This window comes from Varroa jacobsoni, unplaced genomic scaffold (genome assembly GCF_002532875.2).
Source record: "Varroa jacobsoni isolate VJ856 unplaced genomic scaffold, vjacob_1.0 scaffold_825, whole genome shotgun sequence".
Classification (NCBI taxonomy): domain Eukaryota; kingdom Metazoa; phylum Arthropoda; class Arachnida; order Mesostigmata; family Varroidae; genus Varroa; species Varroa jacobsoni.
The window spans coordinates 29,960-50,035 of record NW_019213727.1 but is presented as its reverse complement, the minus strand read 5'-3'; the positions used below and the strand labels follow the sequence as shown (position 1 = coordinate 50,035).

Sequence of the window (20,076 nt, the reverse complement as noted above, 5' to 3'; positions counted from 1 at the left end):
TATATACTTAACAACTACGTGCAGAAATTAAGACGCACAATTCGAAGCAACGCACTTCGTACCTTTATTCAAGGTATACTCTGTCAGCTCCGTATCATTCAGATTATCATTAGTCTCATGGATTCTCTTCCAGCATCAAACAGGTTAAATGGACATATCTAAAAAATCTAACGAATTACGTAATTAGAAATGTTATTATTATTATTACGGTTGACCTTTGTACAAACTCCTCAGGACGACTATCACAATAGTGGTCGCTTTCCCCTAAAGAGGTTCAATACTCAACGATGCGACATTTTACATTAAAGGCTAGGTGCCATTATCATTAGTATTATTTTCGGGATATTGACTTGGCAACTTTAAACTGCAGCAGAATGTCTGCTGCAAAAGAGTTCAATTAATGAGCTTTTTACCTAACAAGGCTTAGGTAAATAGATGTATATCTCTTTTTTAGAAGCGACATTTTGTGTGACAAAATGATTCTTACTCTCATACGTAAACCAGAAACTTTTTAAGATGTTGCGTACAGGAAAATAAGACCGATTCGAGCGAACTCTTATCTTTAGAGCTTCTACAAGCTTCTACTTTCACCTATATTGAAATGTCATTTAGTAATTAATATCTAAGCTTGACGCTTGCGTTTTTCCGGCACCCATAAGGCAGTGCTAGTTATTCCTTATATGCTAGTATTGTATTTCTATTGTTTTTTTTGCTAAGGATACATATACCAAAATTCGTTTTGTTCGTATTCTGTTTCTGCTAACGACTGGCTACTACCTGCTATTTCGATCTTTTTTACCATTGCTGCTGCCGCCGCCGCCGCCACCGCCGCTGCCACCGCTGCTATTTGCAAAGTCCTCATTTGCGTTACTCGTGCTTACCGCGCACCGCGTCAATGTGACACCCTTCGGCAAGATATTTTGCAGCTGCTGCGCCAAAGGGGGCAATGGAGACGGTTCAATGACGACGCAATCACTCCCGCTATTGCTCTCGTCATCAGTTACTGGTGCTGTTCGACCGCCGATGCGATCTCTACCGGCAAAGTTTGCTCGATTTGATGTTTGGAAAAACGAGCTTTTATCCCCTGTAGGTACTGGTGTTGATATTAGTGGCACTGCCTGGGCCGTTTCGGCCACTGGTGTCGACGTTAGCAGCCTCGATCTGGCTGTCTCCATTGAAGTCAGGGTCGTTGCACGAGCTGAAGCAAACGCAGCGGCTGCTATTGTCTTTGTTAACGCCGCCTCCGGGCCTGCCAGACCTGTTCTAGCTACGACAGCTCCGCCCGGCACCGTCTTTTCTGTTGCAGCCTGCATCACTCGCTTGACTTCGGGGTCCACCGCCCGATAAGTTAAAACCTGAGCGTTGCATAAACCAGTTTATTCAATAAAAGTAGTTATTTCTAAAAGAATTTCTCCCTAGATGTGGTTAAGCCGCTCCCTTTCTTATTAGTCCTAAATTATTTCGAAGTTATTCTAGCGCACTAGTTTTCTTTTTTGGGCCAAGCACGTAATGAAATAGTTGGGAGATACTTCAGAAAACGTGTATAGAAGACGGACGCGAGATCGAAACAAAAATTGGATAGGGCATTGACTGCATGAACTAACGGATCAGTTAACAGAGTGCGTTTCGTCAAGGACAGAATATCATTGGAACAATAAATGGAAGCCCGTTAGTTTATTTAAGTTAAAAAGTTAAAAAAAAACTGCACAAAAAACGAATACCAGACCATATACACAAGGTGTTTTGAGAGAATCTTTTGACAACGGAAAAATATAGTTGTAAGAACGCGGACTGGGCCAGACATATGCTACTTGATACCAAAAGAGGAATGTCGGTGAATAAACACAGAGTTCTCCGCTGATGTTTCATTACTTACAGTTTGAAACTTGAAAAAGGATGCTGCGTACTAGAGGATGAGGTATACTATACGGTCAGTAATTGACTCAGTTAGTCTAAGCACTACCTAAGGTTTTCGGTGAGATAACTAACCTCCTTTGAATCTCTAGCATGTATCTCTGCTTTTCTGAGCGCACTGATGCCATTAGGCGTTGGCGTGGTGGTAGAAATAATCGCAGCGGTCGTTGGATACCATTTAGTTTGTTTGGTACTTGGACGGTTGAGAGAAAGCTCTGCCTGGGCTTCCGGGATCGTTTGCACTGCAAATGCAATCATCAAAGCTAGCATAACTTTGCTTTGAAATCTGCTGCACTTTATATGGAATCACGCAATCTTCATCCGTAACTGCATACAATCTTCCCGACACGACGTCAACTGGACAAGATAATAAATTTCTGCGTACAACCAAGTAAGGTAAATGAGCTACGTGCCTCACCAGTAAGTTTAGCCCACCATTCAAACAAGTGTCCTTACTCTGCACAAGACACCTTTCTATTGATGTTATTCACATTTATCCTAGAATTCTGGAAATCCTACTAAAGCCTTTGGGGGAACTACGAACGTGAAATAGACATGCAAAAAGAAAAAAAGTGTGCAAACATGCTAATTACAATCAATTTAATTTTATATATGCGTATATGTCTCTTTACTGTGTGGTAATGGCGATTCCGCACTCGAGGTCACGACTAATGTTGATGTCATGCTCAAATCTAAGAGAAGCTCCTATAGTTGAAATTTCTAAAATTTTCCTAAGATGAAATCAAAATACCGTATGGCTAAGATAGAGTAGCATGGGCTCAGCATAGATCTAAATAAGATGCAAATATAAACAGATATTTTTGGCTCCAGATGCCACATTGTCCAACAGGCAAACTTGTTTACCAAGACATGAATGCATTGAAAGTCTTTCTTAGGTGATTAACGTTTTTAGGAACATAGTAGTTTCAAAAGTTCTATAACGACTAAAAAGAAAATAGATGCATTTTAGTAACAGACAAACACAATTCTAATAAGATTTGAGAAAATTGAAGGATATCTATTGCATGTTGCCATCTTAGTGCTTCAATTTTTATACATGCGAATCCAAGCCGCATGCGACTACGAACTTAAATAATTAGAATATTTCATGTATTTTTTCTCCACAGGAGAAGAAAACACAACGTATGGAGAAAGAAATGCCAGCCGTCATTCTGCCCGTATTTAACTCGGAAGTCGAACTGTGTGTATGATGGAAGTGTTTGAGCTACAGCCACCATTAGTTTATTATTACCCTTAATTTTTTTCAAAGAACGCGTTTGATTTGGTTGATGTGTGTAGAAAGTTTATTCGGTTAGAGTAATTTTAGAGAGAAACAGAACAGAGAAATCACAGCATGAGGGAAGAGGGGGATACGACTGGGGTAAACAAATGCACACAGTTTAGGAGATCTTACCCGAAGTGCTAAGATGATTTGAGGGTATTTCTGAACTGCTATCCGAAGAAAGCACAACGATTGTTTCCGATGGATCTCTTTTTCTCTTGATGTTAGGCTCATTCTCAGGGCTTGAACCTGAGGAGCCACCAGCCCTGGAATTGCTGCGCTTTTGCAAAGGCGGTATCGATTCATTGCGGCTCCTTAAAGTAATTTGGTAATCCATCGTCAACTCTGTACAACTGTCATTTTGTAGCGCTGCTTTATAATTACTTAATACCGCAAAAAATACAGCCTGCCTTGTCTACGATACGGTGGATGAACAAATCAATATGTGAATTTCTTTCTAAAAGTAGGCCAGAAAGTGTTTGCAGGTGGCCGCTACAGATGCGAATCTTATCTCGACCTAGTATGGTGAGGATTCTATAGATGATGGAGTTCGAAAAGTAATGATGGCTTGGCCTAAAATATTCCCTTAATTAAACCAACAGTTATGCTCAATATTGATTAGTTACTCCTATCATTCATCATCCTCGACCCGCTTTACTTAGTCATTCAAAATAATGAAAAGCTTTGGAGAATAAATATATGTATTGAATTCTTGAGCTCGCTAAATCTCTACTCATGTGCGGGGACCATGCATCTATAATGCATAACAGGTTAGTTACGGTAAAGCTGCTTGCTAGTGACAGGAAAACAAGCGTTATCATTCAAGAGCTAACATTTATTCCTAATAAATTACATTTCAACAACTGCGCTGTAAAATGCCTTTTTTGACTCTCCGTATCAACAAGCCATTTAGCTAATGCAGATAGAAAAATGCACTGATGCCATTGTGTGAAAACTGAACCCACTAGATATACATAGCATATAAAAACGATCTAGGTATTTTATGTCAATATGCACTACTTCTCTAAATTAGTTTTTAGACTAACTAGTTCTATATAGGGCAAATCATATTGACTAACCTTCGCTGAGAACTTTCAATCAGTTTTTTGTGAATGTCAGCAGCCAGGCCTTCTAGGAGATGCGGTATCGTGGGTAATTTGGTTGTTGTATTAGCAGTAGGGACTGGTACGTTTGGACTGCTTTCAACCACTGAAAAGTTTGAGTAGTAAAACATGATAATATAGTTACTCTTGGCGCCCAGAAACTGCGATATTTCATGTACTTTGGCCGGTAATGGCGTCACTTAGTAACTAGAGCTTTATCTCTAGATAATCATGCCTAAGAAATTTAAATCCAACGTCACATAAATTTGAGCTGTGATGTAAGTTAGCAAATGTTGTAGTCTACGAACATTCTAACATACCTTTCATCGCCTCTGCAGCTTTTTCCGTCTGGCCAAACTTATCGGTTTCAACTCGTGACGGATTTTTTGGAGGGGATTTCTCTTTTGAATATTCTATGATAGAACACACAAGACACCAACTAAATTATTGAATTTGCACATGTTTAGTTTGTCTTACAATTAGATGTAAACATCTCTACCTCTAAAGACCTGGCGAATGATAATAGATCCAAGACGCGAATCTATGTCCCTAACCCTAATAGGCAGATACGCTACCGCTCTATCATTTCGTTGATTGGGGCACCATGGCATATTGATATGGAATCAACCTTCTCAATTTGTTTTTCGAGAATCGGAAATATATTCAATTTACATCGTACAACTATCCAACAGCCTTAACAAATGTAAATGTATTGTAGTTGCTGTATCGCACATAATAAAGATATCACCTTTTAGCATAGCCATAACACCTATAGAACTTGCAACTGTCGGCGACATCGGGGGGAAGACGTCTGTGCTAGACGGAGGTCGAGGCGGCGAAAGAGCTGAGCGCCCTTCAAAGACACTACCTATTGGGTGTCCCGACATAGTCTGTAGACCAGTCTTCGGCGGTGACTGTTTCGTCGGAGACGAATCGCTTGCTGAAAAATCATCGTATTTCTGTGACTGATCTAAATCAGTTGTTTCTGTACAAACGATGCGGTCTTAAGATAATTAACATTCGCGTTGTAAGATATTCTAGCGCAGACAAAAAACCAGTCAAAGATGAGTCTTGAAATTATGAGAGGCAAGAAAATTTATTTTTTCTGTTATGTTGCTCGTTTGCCGTAAGACGTACATGACAGTGCAACAGGACAAATTACTCCAACGATCGACGCGTTTATCGATAATGAAGTACGCAGATCTAGGTACAGTGTTTACATATATGTAAAGCATAACGCTAATACTACCATTCTTCAAAGCCAAAAAGCTTAATTTGAATAAAAAACTTAATATGTTTGTTCATGGAAAAGTCTATTATATTTATTATATTCGCAGGCAATGTACATAAACTAAATCTATTATAAAAGCATCAGTTTTACGGTCCACATGAATTGTATGTATTAAGTGTTACTATGTTTTACTTACAGTGAGGGGGTGGTCCACACGGAGATTCAGGCTTCCTGCCTTCAGGTGGCGGTGAAGGCGATTCCGGGTGGCTTGGCCCAACCCTGGCACTGATCCTCACGGGAGATCTCGGAACTGTCGTAGACGGACCAACAGCTGCTTTTTCCATTTCCTCGATAAGAGCCTGTTGCTGTTCGAATTGTTCACGCATTGCTTGCATTTGCGCTTCATGCGCTGCGACTTGCGCCTGTTTAGCGGCTTCCTGTAAAAGAAAAACAATAGAGAAAGCCGAGCCATCTTAGAGCGACACCGCGAGAGATAAGTTTTATTAGTAGATACCTTCCCCGTTTCGTAATCATGATTTCCACTGATTTAATTTTTGCATTTTGAATGCTTTGATTAAGTTAAACTTATGCACACAGTAGCAGATATTATGTTCGATCCAACTGAATTAAAGAATTAAGGTAGACGCAGGTAAAAAAGAATAGACGAATATATGCGTGCGCACCGGACACGGGCTGCTTCCCTACGAAACCTCATAACACTAGAACCAAACACATTAAATCGATGGTGGGTTTGCTTAAAAAACAAATCCTACAGAGTACATACAATATGCTTTTATCGTATGTCTTCTTTATCTACGTAAAGTCAAAATAGCAGTACGAATTTGTCTCTCCATGCTTTGTTTATCACTACGTACCTGCGCGGCCTTTACAGCCATCTCTTTGGCAAGCTTAGCCAGCCGCTGAGCCTCTTGTTGAGCTAATTTCTCTTTCCGTGCCTCTCGCAATAAATATTTTGAGCAGAATGATGCGGCCTGCTCCACAACGGAAGGCGTTTTATCTAGTTCGCCCAGCTGAGAACAAAAATCATTTATTTAAACTTAAATGAAATTTGTAAAAACGAATATTGAAAGAATATCACCAGCGAAATATCCAACGGTTGTTTGAAAGTCAATGAAAGTGGTCAATGTAGAGTCTATGTTTAGATGCCTTTTACATACCTTAAACAGAGTATAGCTTTCTTTGAAGACAGCCTCAATTTCCTTAAGGTAGCTACCACTCTTCGAGCATTGCTGCCATACTCGGTAGATATCTACCAGGCCCGTCACCAATGTCTGAAAAAAGTAAATATTCAGAAGGATATTATACTGATGCAACATGCTTATCAAAAAATTGAAACCTCTGAAGGGCTTGACACGACTTTGATTTGAGTAACTCAGCTTTTATTTTCTTTTCATACGAGAAAACACGTCACAATATGGAAGATAATTCAACAGTACATATTGACGTAATCGTTCTATTATTACCCAAGCAAATTAATTAGTATACAGCGTTATCTAAGCGTCTAGGTCCTTCAGACAAACCTTTTCTGGAGGTGGAGGCTCCTCGTTCATCAATGAGCTGAATCTCCTCTGCACTATTCGAACGCCTTCTTTGAATGCCGTTCGGGATACGAGCGACCTATCAAAGTCTCGAATGTACTTTCTTTCCATATCCGGCGTTTTTGCCAACATCAAAGCTACGGAAGGATAGCAGATAAAGCAGCATAAAAAAAAAACTCGGTTTACAGTATTCGAAGGCCCTTAGGAAAGACATTTATCACTTCACTAGATTCAAAGTGGATGAAGATATCTTGAACTTGAAGGTTGAAATTTTAAACTTCTTCTAAGGTTCGCTAAAACTTGGTTACCATCGATGCACTGTTATTTTGGATTCGGATGTTATGAAAGACATCGAGATAGAAGAGTCATTGGACAAAATTGTTTTGTTATCTTGATGTAAAGTCGAGATTGGAACCTACCGACTTGAATGAGAACTTCGTGATCTTGCTGGCTGGCGGCTATTATTTGAGTGAGACGCGCTGCCCTGTAAAGGTGTGTTGCAAAGCTCCCAGGACGATCAATTTCGTCGGCAGGAATATGCCAAACGCCCTATAGTCAATCGAAAAAATTCTAGGCAGCTAAAGTAAGTGAACGTCTTCATTCAGTGATAGCAAAATTGTTAACGAACATAGAGTACTTCAGACAATAACTTCGCAAGTGTTCAAAAACAAATACAGGTCTGCGATAAGGTTTTTACGAAAAACTTATGTGATAGAACGCATTGGATATAAACCTGAAAAAGGCAACTAGCTCGCCGCTCAGCGAAGAGGCCTTGCGTGCACAATTTAGGAGGCCGACTCTGTTTAGCTACAAGGAAGTCCAAAGCGAGGGCGGGGTCCCGATGTCGTTTATAGCGGAAATATAAGTTGGCCATGTGATACACCTATCAATCAAATTATTTAAAAATAAATACAATTTATTATCATATATGCATGTAGATAGGCTGTCAGCATAACATTTGGGGCATGATAACATAGTACAAAAAGGCTAAATAGCTTAGTTGCAAACTTTTTTAAAAATGTTTTCTCTAGTCGTCAAAATTTTGGAATTCACATATGAAAAAACATAATTATCTGCTGATTATGACATTTCCCATTTTCAAAAGTAAATAAACCCGACGCACCGATTTGAAGTGCGCCGAAAAACGAAATATGCACTCGCGGAATGCATCTAGGCAGTAGTTGAACAGTTGCTCAAGTAATGAATCGTACTCCGACATGTCCTGGTATCTACGTAATGTAAGAGAGATGGCGTCAGGCACACAAATTAGCAGTTTTTTCACTACATTCCCCAAAATAGAGAATGCCAAAAATATTAATAAAAAGTAATAAATTATACGTGTCAATAACCGTTATTATAATTATAATCTGCTTTTTTTTTGTTAATGTTATGTCAGCGAAAATTATTTTTCATGATGAAATTTTGTCATTGATAAATAATTTTGGTCCTTTTGTAAAATCGATAAACAACTTACAGATGGTTTTATCACAACGCACGCTAAAAAAAACTATAAGTATTTAGTGAGTTTGTTATTTACAGACCTTCTCTCTTTTTCGATGGACGCTTCGACTGCCGTCAGAAGTTCTTCCATAACAGCTGATACAGCATCGACTTCCGATTCCTCTTGAAAGTTGCTCCTATTTGAAGGATAAAAGCAATTATGATGATCCAGGTTTAACTTTTAACCTCTAAAAATATCTGAAAATCAAGCTTTATTACATAGTACGCGATGCTTGATTGCAAAGTGACTTCGATCGACCAAGGATGTTTGGGCCAGGTTATCAACATATAAGTTTATAGACTTATATGATATATAGAAAATAAAACTAAAAGGGCATTCCACAGGCAATATTGTTTTCCTATATTTATATAACAAGCATGTTATTAGAAACCTGTTACATGTTGTGCTCAAAAGCAGTGCAGGCCTTCGCATATTTTTTGATATGGATTAAACATACCAGAACAATGATTTTCCTAGGAGAAGTAGTGGGATATAATTTAAGTACTACCATGGGTTGGACTGTGAGAGTTTAGCAAATCCAAAAGTCGTTTTTAACGCGGCCTTACTTCCTTACCTAGACGGTTTACCCTTCAGAGTATTTAAAACAGTTGTAATCTCTTCTTGGGAGGCTAGCCTCTTTCGTGAGCTCCTTCGAACCGCCTGAGGAATTGCTGTGTCCTCGGCCTTTTTCTCCTTGCTCTGGTCCCTACTGAGTCCGGTAATTTATATCCGTTTTTATTTAATTAAAAAAACAATCAGCACGTGGAAACCGAACGTTGAGGCCAACTAAGACTTCGTGGAAATCATACCATTTGCTTGAAAGCCGTTTTCACTAAGTCAAAAGTTTCGTAGGATGTTTTCAATAGAAGCTGAGCACTCTACTAAGACTCTTTCAAAGTCATAAGGCAACTAATCAATAAAACTTATTGCATAATTTTTAGAAAGAAAGATACTTGGCTAACAAACAGTTGGGTCTCTTTTTAAAAATATATGTGTAGATAGTCTTTTCAACAATATGGAATGATTGAATCTATGAGACTTACTTTTTCGGGGGCCGACCAACTCCGCGTTTCGGCGTACGACTGCCTGCATCACTCTCGTCACCGTCTAGTACTAAGGCAACGGATGCTTCCTTCAGTCTTTCACGATGCCTAATTTCATACAAATATAACATAAACCAGGAACAACTTTTAAGATCTAAACTCTCGTAATGAATTAGAAATCCTGTAATTTGGCTAACTTAAGAATTTGACAAAATTTGAAATAACCGCAAGCCGTAACATGGATTGAAAAAGCGTTAGCCTAAAATATATTGAGAGGACAGATCAGCAAGAATTTTAATATAAACATACTGAACCACGTTAATCATTCTTTTTTTTGTCATCTCACCTTGCGAAATGTCCTTCGCTAGCCTCGCGAAGGTGGCTCTCAAGAATTTGAAGCTCTGCAGGTGAGATTTGCCGGTGCTGATTCTTAATGAGGAATTTTGCAGCGAACGCATGCACCTGCAAAACAAATCAGGACAAAATTATAATTACAGTATTACCAAAACACTTTTGTTAAGATACCTTCAAACTAGATACCCAAAACTATCCAAGAAGCTTTCCGTTAAGCTCGTATTTATATACGTGTTGTTTATATAAAACTTGAAGACATTTTTTACTAGCTACAAACCTTATAGTGCATCTCAAGGGCTTCAATTGATAGATGCGCGGGTGTCTGATATATGACCTTTTTAGGGTAACGGGCCTTCATTTCATAGAGGTTCTGTGCAGCCCGTGAAATGTGTTCCAAATAGACCTCAAGCGGCTCGCCCATTTTGTGCGTTATCTATTGTATCAAACAGTAAAGGAGACGAAAGTGATATCGCTAATGAGATTCACCATTCTCTTGTAAATATGATTCAAAATATTATTCAGAATTCTTTTTTAATTTTCGATAACAATAACATTTCTTACAAACGAGGGACGTGTAGAAGTGGCTCATTAGAAAGCACATTTTTTTTAAAATTAAACCAAATTATTTATATTTACAAGATTTTCCGAATATTCAAAATGGTCGGTGGCTAAAGCTTCACTGTGTATTTATTAAGGTAGGATCTATGATTAGCTAGATGCTAAGCAAAACTCGACACGAAAATCGTAAAAATACAACATTAAGACGATCTTCCAGAATTCGAGGTCTACGTTCCGATACCTAGAAAAATTATTGTAAAGAGAACTATTTCACTGACCTTGCTCAGCATATAATGGCAGAGCCACAATTCATCGTTTCCATTGCCTTCATTCTCACAGCAGATTGCTTCTGTGTAGCATTTTTTCGCCATGTTGAGATATTCCACCTGAAAGTGATAAAAATAGAAGCGTGGATGTAACATTTTTTAATTTATAGGGGCTATCGAATATGCTCACGACTTCCTTTGCCGATTTCGATAATCAGATAACTGTTTTACTGTCGAAGAGAATCCTAAGTAAGCTATTTCCTATACGAAACAAATATTGATAGAGTTCCGCTGAACTCTTTTTGTTTTTTGTGTGCGTAACCTACCTTCTTTCGCTTGTATTCGGCTACGGTTTCAGACGACAATTCAAGGGCTTTCCGCAATTTCATTTGACGGCACAAAAAAGACACAACCCAGTACGCACAGGATCCACATTCAATCCAGAGACTGGCGTTTGCAGGTGCTAATTCCAGCGCCTTGAGGCCGAACAGTCGGCGAAAGGTCGTTGCCCATACAACGAGAGGATCCCAACGTTTTCGAGCGGGAAGCCAAAAAAAATTGGAAGAAAATCAGATTTAATGCGAAGTACTATCGAATGTGTAGAATAGAGTATAGAAAAGATTCTATAGAACATTGAAAGTATTGACCTATTCAGCTATATGTGTGGCCCTTTATATAACTGCTACAGCCCTATAACAGAGGTGTGTTCCTAACCTTCTGAAAGCAGAATACTGCGCCATCGGTCCTCTTTAATAGCTGAGGACCTTCGCCTTTAAGTTCACATGAATTGAGACGCTGTTCGATTTGAGCACTTCTCGAAAGGGCCATACCAGCCCATGAGTCTATTCGATGCGGGTTGATGCAGCTGTCCAGCATGTAGTGGCGGCTAGCCTTAACAAAGTCCCTATTCTTGAAGTAGAAATCCCCAAGCAAATAGTACAGTTCGGAAATAAGTTCTTTATCGGGGCAATCATTACCCATGTACGGCATGGGTCCTGCTGATGAGCTTTCAATATGAATGGCCATACGATCGGCGCACGCTGCCGGGTTACTTTCTGCCGGTATGAGCGAAGCAATTCGACGAAACAGGCTTTCTGCCTCAGCTGATATACTTTGAGCGTACGAATCGAACTCGGGCAGACGAGTAGGTTTGTAAAACGTGAATACATATTTGGCGTGCTCCCACGTCAGCTTGAGCGGTTTCACATTGTGATCCTGTACCTGACCTTTTTTTTTAGTTTTGTCCTTGTCTGGGACAAAAAGACAGTGGAAACATTGTTCGAGTCCGGCGGTCAAGTCCTCTTCGAATGGATGACAACCGAGTGTTTCTCGGAAATTTACCATCTCCTCTGTCATGACTCGAACACAAAGGAAAACAAAGGCGCCGTCATTGCGCATACACCAGTTGCGTTTTCCTAAGTACTCGTGGGCAGTAAACATCATAAGCAAAGAAGACGGCATAGCGCTATCGGCACTCTTTTCCATCACGACCTGAAATGCATTAAGAGAAAGACATCATTAACAAAGCAGGGTAAAGTTTTTACCAAGCAAATGTGAATAGACCTTAACAAATAAATATTTAATTTCGATATCATAGATAGTTACTGTCAAATATAATAGACAGGCACGTCACTTGAAAATCACATGCAGTCCGACAGAGATGTACGAAAAGCAAATGGGTGATAATTACTGTACTACTATGTCTTACTTTGTCCTCCTCGTGCTTCACTATTCTGTAGAGAAGGTTCCAGCTGAGAACAGTTGGAATCGCCATGGTCTCGACAGACTCCCTCAAGTCCATTTGGAGTGAGATAATCTTAATGAGAGTGTGTGCAAAACGTGACATTTTTTCAACACTTAAACCTTCGAGGACATTCGGCGACTTCTCAACAACTTCATAGATGTCATCAATCAGTTGAACGGTGGTTTCCGACCACGCTGTTTTCATACTCTGCGATTGAGCTCTCACGTATTGATTCAGACACTCATGAATACATGATTCCACCCAGTAAATGTGATCTTTATCGTTCTGAAGTTGTTTCAGCGCAGAATTAAGAAGTAGCAACTGTCGATATCGTGGAAGGACGCTTGTCTTTGCATGAACCGCCCTTCTGTTGCCTTTGAGCGACTCGGTAATCAGTTCGACAACCTGTGAAGATAAAAATATGCAATGATCATCTCGTTCCGAAGGTTCGCTGATAATGGGTTATACTCTTCCTTTACAAATAAAAGTTGTCCTTTACTACGTGGCCACTAAACGCAACTGTCTCTTATACCGTTACCAATTAGTTTCTCTTAAATATGAACAATGACAAATAAGAAAGAATAAAAATGAATTCCACTAATAAACTTATACAGAAAACTAATACTGTCAACTCAAACGTACCCGCTCGTAGTGCTGAGAAGCGTAAAGATTCTCAAGATCAGCTAGAAGGTGAAGTCGGTCGATTCCGTCGAGTAGTTGCGCGGCCTCCTTTGCCGAAATCAAATTGTTCTGCTTGAGGTTTACAACTCTTACGCAATGAATAGGCTGCGTTTCTCGCTGTTTGTCGTTACTTATTTCAAACAGCTTTGCTTGTTCCATTACAACGCATACCTTAGCATCGAAGGCGCACAAGCATGAAAAAGCATAAGTCAGATCTTGCGAGCATACGTAGATATTAAATAAGTGTTGTGTTTGCCCTATAAGATGACAGACCGGTCATAATTGATTCCTGTACGCACCTGTTCTAAACGGTGGCGGGCCATACTTATCTCCCCATAATGCAGAAGAAAGCAAGCTTCGACATGAAATGCTCTTACGGTGAAAACTTGCCAGCGATCACTAAGCGCCACTCTGCGATGGGTTTGCTTACACACAAAGCTTATAGCCTGCATGAATTCAGTGATAGGAAAACGGTCATCGAGAGCGACCTGTTCCGTTCGTAGATTGTCTTGAACGTACCGCTCGAGAAAGAGCTCGCATACGTTCAGCTCGACCCAGGCCCAGCTTAGCACCTGCAGAACGAGGTAGAAAGGATTTTTTTTCATAACTGTTAGAATACAAACAAGTTGAAATAATTTTTAAGACTATCCTCACCATTCCTACCGGTTAACATCACCAACCCACTCATTAGTCGTATTTGGTATTATAGCAAACAGTTGCATTGGTGCAGATGCGTCTAATCGTATTTTCAAGTGTCTGTTTTCTTCCTGTCAAAACTTTTTTTCTTTTCACTCATTTACATTATTTTTTTATTTTCTTATTATTTTTATTATATATATATATATATTCACTTATACCTCTTCTGTCCGACTGGTGTCATTATCATCCGGCCTCTGATAGTTGTGTCGCAGTCTCTCATAAAGCGCCATAAAGATCCCTTTCAGCTCAGACGGCCAACGAAATTCGTCCTTCTGAGCAAGCACCTTTAGGTAATCCAGCATAACTTCAATTGCGGGACTGTCCTTGTGGCGGGCGATAAACGCCTTTACATCATTAGTTTCGTTTTCACGAAGATCCATAATCTAGAAGAGGTTTCGATAAGCACATATTACAAAAGCAGAGCGAGTCTCTCACCGCAATTCTTAAACGTCTGTAGTTACTAGGAGACCTCACATAGAACAAATCTATTTTCAGTGAACGCCTCATTGTCACCTTGCATACTAACCTTCTCCGGGTGTGTTCGCAAGGTTAGCTTACTACTACTGGATTGGCCATTTTCTTCGCTGGTTCCTCCGTCAGACTCTCCTTCAATCACAGGACATTCAGCAAAAATACTCGTTGGAAGAAACGGTATCAACAGATCACGATAGTTGACATTCAGGTCCACAGTCTTCTTTCCACCTTGACGGTTTCGCGCTGAACGACGTTTGTTGCTCGATATGAAGTCTTGAAATACCCGCTTGCGACGCTGCGATCGTGAATCTTCGACGGAGATACCCAGGTCATCCAATAAAGAGTCTGTTGGCGTATTATCACCTGCAAAAAGTTGGTTGTTAATGTAAGAAAGACGAGTTAATTTGCTGTTAACATTCAACGCTAATATTACTGACGGCGCTATAGAAAAGTCACAGTTTAGAGAATTCTAGCTTTGTTGAGTATGGTAAGTATGGATGTTGTATTGAACAGTAATGTATTGAACAGATTCAACCAGCGATTCGTTTTGCTTGCATGCTGAGCCCTCTTCCTTTATGCGTCAAACATAATTTCGGCTAAATGGCCTCTAGAAGTTCGCTGGCATGCGATGAACCCAATATCCACATTTTGAGGACCAACTAAAGCCTTTGGACTTTAGTTACAAAAAGGGCTCACACTCTTAAAACAATTATTGCAGACACTAGAACACAATTGTGTGATCGGACATAAGATGCCGTTTATGTCCTAATAGATTACCCTTGGCTAGATCAGATCCCTTACGGTTTTAGCATTTAACCGAAATTATACTTACCAATAAGCACGGATAAATCGTTAATTTGTGAGTCACTGTTTTCCTCGGGATCTATAGGTTTGTAGTCGAATCCAGAAGACTGCGGTGCACCATCTTCGTCATCCTTCACGACGAACGTAATCAAGCGGCAGCAAAAGTGAGCCACAAGATTCCACGATTGTTTTATTAGTGTTAGTTTACTTGATGTTGCAAAGGCTAACTCTAATAGCATTCAGATATCTTTCAAATCGATCCGCTTGAAACGGAAGTGTTGGACAGCGATAATTGTGAAAAACTCGTCAAACAAAAGTACTTACTTGATTGTTTTCCTCGGGGTCGTCATTTTCGCGGGTGTCGCCGTCATTGTCGCCCTCCTCAGAAGAAGAAGAATCCCGGCGGTAACGCTTCTTTTCAACGAGAGAGCGCGAAGCATCCACTTGACCGAAATCAATTCTTAAAAGTACAGTGTATGGTCAATGTTTATAAAAAAAAAACTACGGTTTTGTTATATTGATTACTGAACTTTTAACATATCTTTATCGGCAAGAATAAAAGAACATGATGCCTCACCTTTCAACCATGTGACAAGGATTTTCTGATTTAGCAATATTGTCGTAATGCGTTTGAAGGACTTCACCAAGTTGAGCCCACGTTGGTTCGCATATGACCTAAATAGGCACAGTTATATGTTCATAGTTACCAAAGCTTCTAGGATTATTCTAATAACAGGTTGCTGTCGTCTTTCTGTATTTCCATTCTAAGATGAACCATTTTAAAAAGACGTATTATTAATAAAAATAACTTAAGTGCGATTAAGATACAAATAAACGGTTTTGGCGTCATCTGCTAGAACCAGGCCGTTTGACCTAACTCAAAAACTGAATCATGTTCATGACTCAACAAACTCGACAAGTCTTGTATCAGATCGTGCACTTTGACTCTAACCTTTCTCAATTTTAACGGTGGCGAACTCCTATCCTGTTCATCTAGCCAATTTTGGAAATCCTGTCGTTCAGCTCGAATGGATTCACACTCTTCAAGGATTTCCTCGGATTCCTATAAGAATTTCACAATGTAATTGCGAATAATGACGTAGTAAAATTATTGACAATGTTTTTCACACGCTGCTCCAGACACATGGCGTCGACTTACTGTTCAAGATATTTTTAAGTTTAAAACCCTATATAGATATATATAGAAGCTGCATACACACTTCGCAGAAGCTAATCTTTTGGTAAATAAAAGTTCAATTATACGCAAGAATATGTTATCTAACGGTAAGAACCTTAACGAACGTACCTCAGGCGAAATGTTGCACGTTTGCAGGACGTCCTCCCAAATTCGGTAGGCAGCTGGATACATCTCGATAATAAAAGGAATTTCCTCAAAAATTCGGTCGGCAAGAACGATCGGCCTTGCAGACCGAGATCCACCGGCTATCGCTCGACGGCACCATTCGAGACAATGTGAATAGTCACCTAAAGAAACGAATAGAGGTAAAAGAGGTAAAAAGTGTAATGCACTTTCCAGAACCACAGCATGTAAATGTATACGCGAGTAAGAAGAGTCCCGTGTTCTTATGTAATTGGAAGAAAAACTGGTTGATAGTTACTTTATGGAAAGAGTAAAATGGTTAATTATTAAACAATTTATCAACTAACCGATAATATATGTGACAGAGATCAGACGATCAACCGCTTGCCAGTGATTCTCCTTTAGCTGAACGGCCATTTCGTAAGCATTTCGGGCCAGTTGCAGGTTCAACATCTGAAGTCCAATGTCACCCACCTGATAACAAAAGCCATGATGTAACTTACTGGCAGAAGTGGAGGTCAGTTGTAATGACTAATGAAACTAAACCGGATGTGTTCACATAAAGGAATTATCAGCTTACACGTATACCATAATACTAATAAAAGGCAAAGAAAGCCTACCACTGATAGAGACAGTCGGTAGCATATTGTGTTACGTTAGAGAAAACACTAAAAAACGGGAAACTTGTACTCGAGTTACCTTCTATTAACCTAAACAATATTTTTAATAAGTAAGCGACTAAGTAGTTTTTACTGAAATGACATTGCATTGAGATGAAAAAAATCTTGTTTTTACATCTAACGACTCCGCTAAAGGTTTAAAGCTAGAGAGGTAATATAAGAGGTAAATGTAACGCAGGCTGCTTCAATCCTAGTATGAGTAACAAGCATCCACGCTAATTAGTAACTACGAAATGAATCGTAAACAGTCACCATAAAATTTAAGTTGAAAATTTAATTTAACTTTACTTTTAGCCAAGTCGGTATATCACGGCCATCGATGAGCATTGCTTTCACAAAAAATTTTGCCGCCTGAAAAGGAAGTCAATCAAATTAACATTGATAAGAAAAGTTACACTCCTTTAGATACAGATATTATTATCTGCATATCCTATTATATCAAAAACATATCCTATTAAAATGTATTTTAATTATAATTAACATAGCTGGTTTAGCTCCGTTAGTTAATTATGGCTGTCGCCTTATTTTTATTTTGCACGAACTGTGTAGGATACGTCATTGTAGGAAGAAAAAGACGCCATGCTTCACCTTTCGCAGTTTACTGAGCTTAAGGTAGGCTTCACCGGCGTTCTTCAAAGCTAAATATTTCAGATGAAGCGAAGTTGGCATAGGGCCGATGCCTGTAAACAAAACAAAAATAGATAGCGGTCGCTAATACTTCTAACCCTTTCTTTCTACATGTATACGATGCCAATGGCACTTGACATATAAGCAACAAAAGGTTAGAGTTAAATATGAATGACATGTATTTTACTTCCGCACGTCAGAATCAGACATAAGAAGCATAAAAATGTGAATTATAAACCTTGGTATTCTTCGGGGTCTTCCTCGTTCACGTAGTCAAGCCTGAGAAGCTGTCGAAGTTTTGCGACGCCATCAGCCGTGCGTTCTGCAGCCAATTCAGAAAGCGCATCCCTGGAATATGAATTTTGCAGAAGTTAGTGTTTAAGCTTCAGCTGTTATTACTTTTTCATAAAATGGCACCAATGAAGCATTCTGAATGCTTGAGCTTTGCACATTTAGGAATATTCCATATCACTGCTACTGGGCTCCACGTATTCTTGTATCAAATCATCTATACCCTGAAAATCATTCACCTGTATAGCGCAGCAGCCTGACCCTCTTGTGCTTCACGGGTTTGCACCTGTTGCTGACCTCCGCCTTCTTCAGCATCGGAATCGGTGCTAGCATCCGAATTAAGTGCGGCAAACCTTAGCATATTTATTCTTATGCTTAATTATTCTTGCAGTTCTTTCTATTCCTAATGCGCTTCCGTCAGACCCATAAATGCTTAGGAGTAGCTAACGCCGAGTTCGACGTTATTGCTATATAGAGGAACCAGACAGTAAAAACGGAGCATTGTTGGAGCAGCTAATCATTTGTTGCCCGTTTGATTAACTAATTCAGAAGCAGCGCGCAGTTTCATAAAGGTTAATTTAGTGAATATTATTACATTTTATAACAAGCGACTTCATAACCATGCAAACAATTGTATGCCAGAATATTCTGTATATGTAAATAGCAAATTATGTATTATCACTGTAGAAATTATAATTATTTAATATTATTCAAAAAATATCACCGCCGGCTGTAAGTTCATGCAGTGGGCTTAATTATCGAATATACGTCTCCAATGTTGGGCGGTCATCAGAAAATAACAAAATTAAAAATTTTTTCGCCACTATCGAAACCCAAGTATGCCAGGCGGCACTTTTTCCAAGCTAAAACACATTTTTATTTTCATTGACATTAAACAGATCATCCTCAAAAAAGTTAAAGCCTTGTACACTTTGCTACGATGGGACGTCTCGTTCAATTTATTCCAAAATCGTACTTTAGAGCCTTTATTGTCGTTTACTTGATTTATTTTCACACATGCCTATATGAGAGCGCACTAGCCGAGAATTCCAATTACTTCTAGAAACTTGCAATAATAATACAAGGGTAACGAAGAGGTTTTATGAGAGCGAATAGGCAGCGTTAAGTTATAATCTCACACCCACAGACACGAGATCACTTGTTGAAGATCTGAAAAAGGTATCAGATTCCCTCTGTGATATGACTTCATAAAAGCCAGCACGTGGGAACCCGATGTGTCACTTTTTCATAAACGTTTGCACTCATTGTACTAGACATGGGTTTCAGTCTCAAACGCGAAAGCGGCAATCAGCCTGCCTGGCCGCTGAGCAATGTTCGAAACTTCATAGTGATTGTTTACAAAATAGAATGTTCTGTGGGAAATTTGTTGCAGACGACCGGAACTGTTCTTAGTGGATTTCAGGCAAGGAATAATTCCTTCAGAGGGCAGCGTGCGAGGGCCCAGTCTTTATACCTTACCAGGATTATCATTTAATAAAGTTGTAACGTTCAATGAAAATTATCATTGAATTTAAGGTAGTTATAATGCTGGAGCTGAAAGAACTTCAAAACGTGGTTTAATTGCGGAAAAAAGCAAAAGCGAAAAAAAGAGTTTTAATCGTTGATGTGTTCAATAAGCGTATACACATTGTAACTCCCGTTTTTATACTGTCTGCCAGCTATTATCTTTTGACAAGCGGGTCATTATTGAGTAGCATGCTACAAAAAATTATCTAACAAAAATAAAAGGAAAGATTTACCCCGACCACTGCTACACCATTTGTTTCTGCTGGCTTCCTTTATGTTTCGAGTTTTACGTTTGGTATCGTCGTTAGGCATTCCACCAGACGGCTGGTTCTCCGTATGAAACGAAGTCTGTTTATGCCCGGATTCGAACCTAGATGTTACAACGTGTCCCAAAGTACAGTACTGTCCCTGCTGACG

At 39.4% G+C, this 20,076-nt stretch overlaps 1 protein-coding gene across 4 annotated transcripts; it reads right to left on the bottom strand.

Moving 5' to 3' along the window:
* Positions 1 to 40: 40 nt before the first annotated feature.
* Positions 41 to 19,451, bottom strand: LOC111264173 (calcineurin-binding protein cabin-1). 4 transcript variants are annotated; one of them, XM_022839837.2, is made up of 37 exons: positions 19,278 to 19,451; positions 18,372 to 18,599; positions 18,080 to 18,189; positions 17,803 to 17,894; positions 17,503 to 17,565; positions 16,882 to 17,008; positions 16,520 to 16,698; positions 16,166 to 16,276; positions 15,791 to 15,888; positions 15,538 to 15,673; positions 15,242 to 15,344; positions 14,462 to 14,772; positions 14,094 to 14,318; positions 13,536 to 13,808; positions 13,198 to 13,407; positions 12,520 to 12,960; positions 11,526 to 12,302; positions 11,138 to 11,287; positions 10,824 to 10,931; positions 10,265 to 10,420; positions 9,980 to 10,095; positions 9,634 to 9,741; positions 9,165 to 9,299; positions 8,631 to 8,726; positions 8,213 to 8,318; positions 7,823 to 7,972; positions 7,509 to 7,638; positions 7,072 to 7,226; positions 6,709 to 6,822; positions 6,406 to 6,561; positions 5,727 to 5,967; positions 5,048 to 5,239; positions 4,620 to 4,712; positions 4,276 to 4,405; positions 3,329 to 3,510; positions 1,990 to 2,156; positions 41 to 1,355 (listed from the first exon to the last, which is right to left on the bottom strand). In XM_022839837.2, the coding sequence occupies exons 2-37, from the start codon at positions 18,491 to 18,493 to the stop codon at positions 774 to 776; spliced, it is 6,645 nt and encodes a 2,214-aa protein (XP_022695572.1). In that variant the 5' UTR covers positions 18,494 to 18,599; positions 19,278 to 19,451; the 3' UTR covers positions 41 to 773. The 4 variants fall into 4 exon arrangements, 3 of the variants coding, with proteins under 3 accessions (XP_022695572.1, XP_022695573.1, XP_022695574.1); XM_022839838.2 differs by having other exon boundaries at positions 9,165 to 9,296; XM_022839839.2 differs by lacking the exon at positions 9,165 to 9,299.
* Between the last annotated feature and the right edge of the window lie 625 nt (positions 19,452 to 20,076).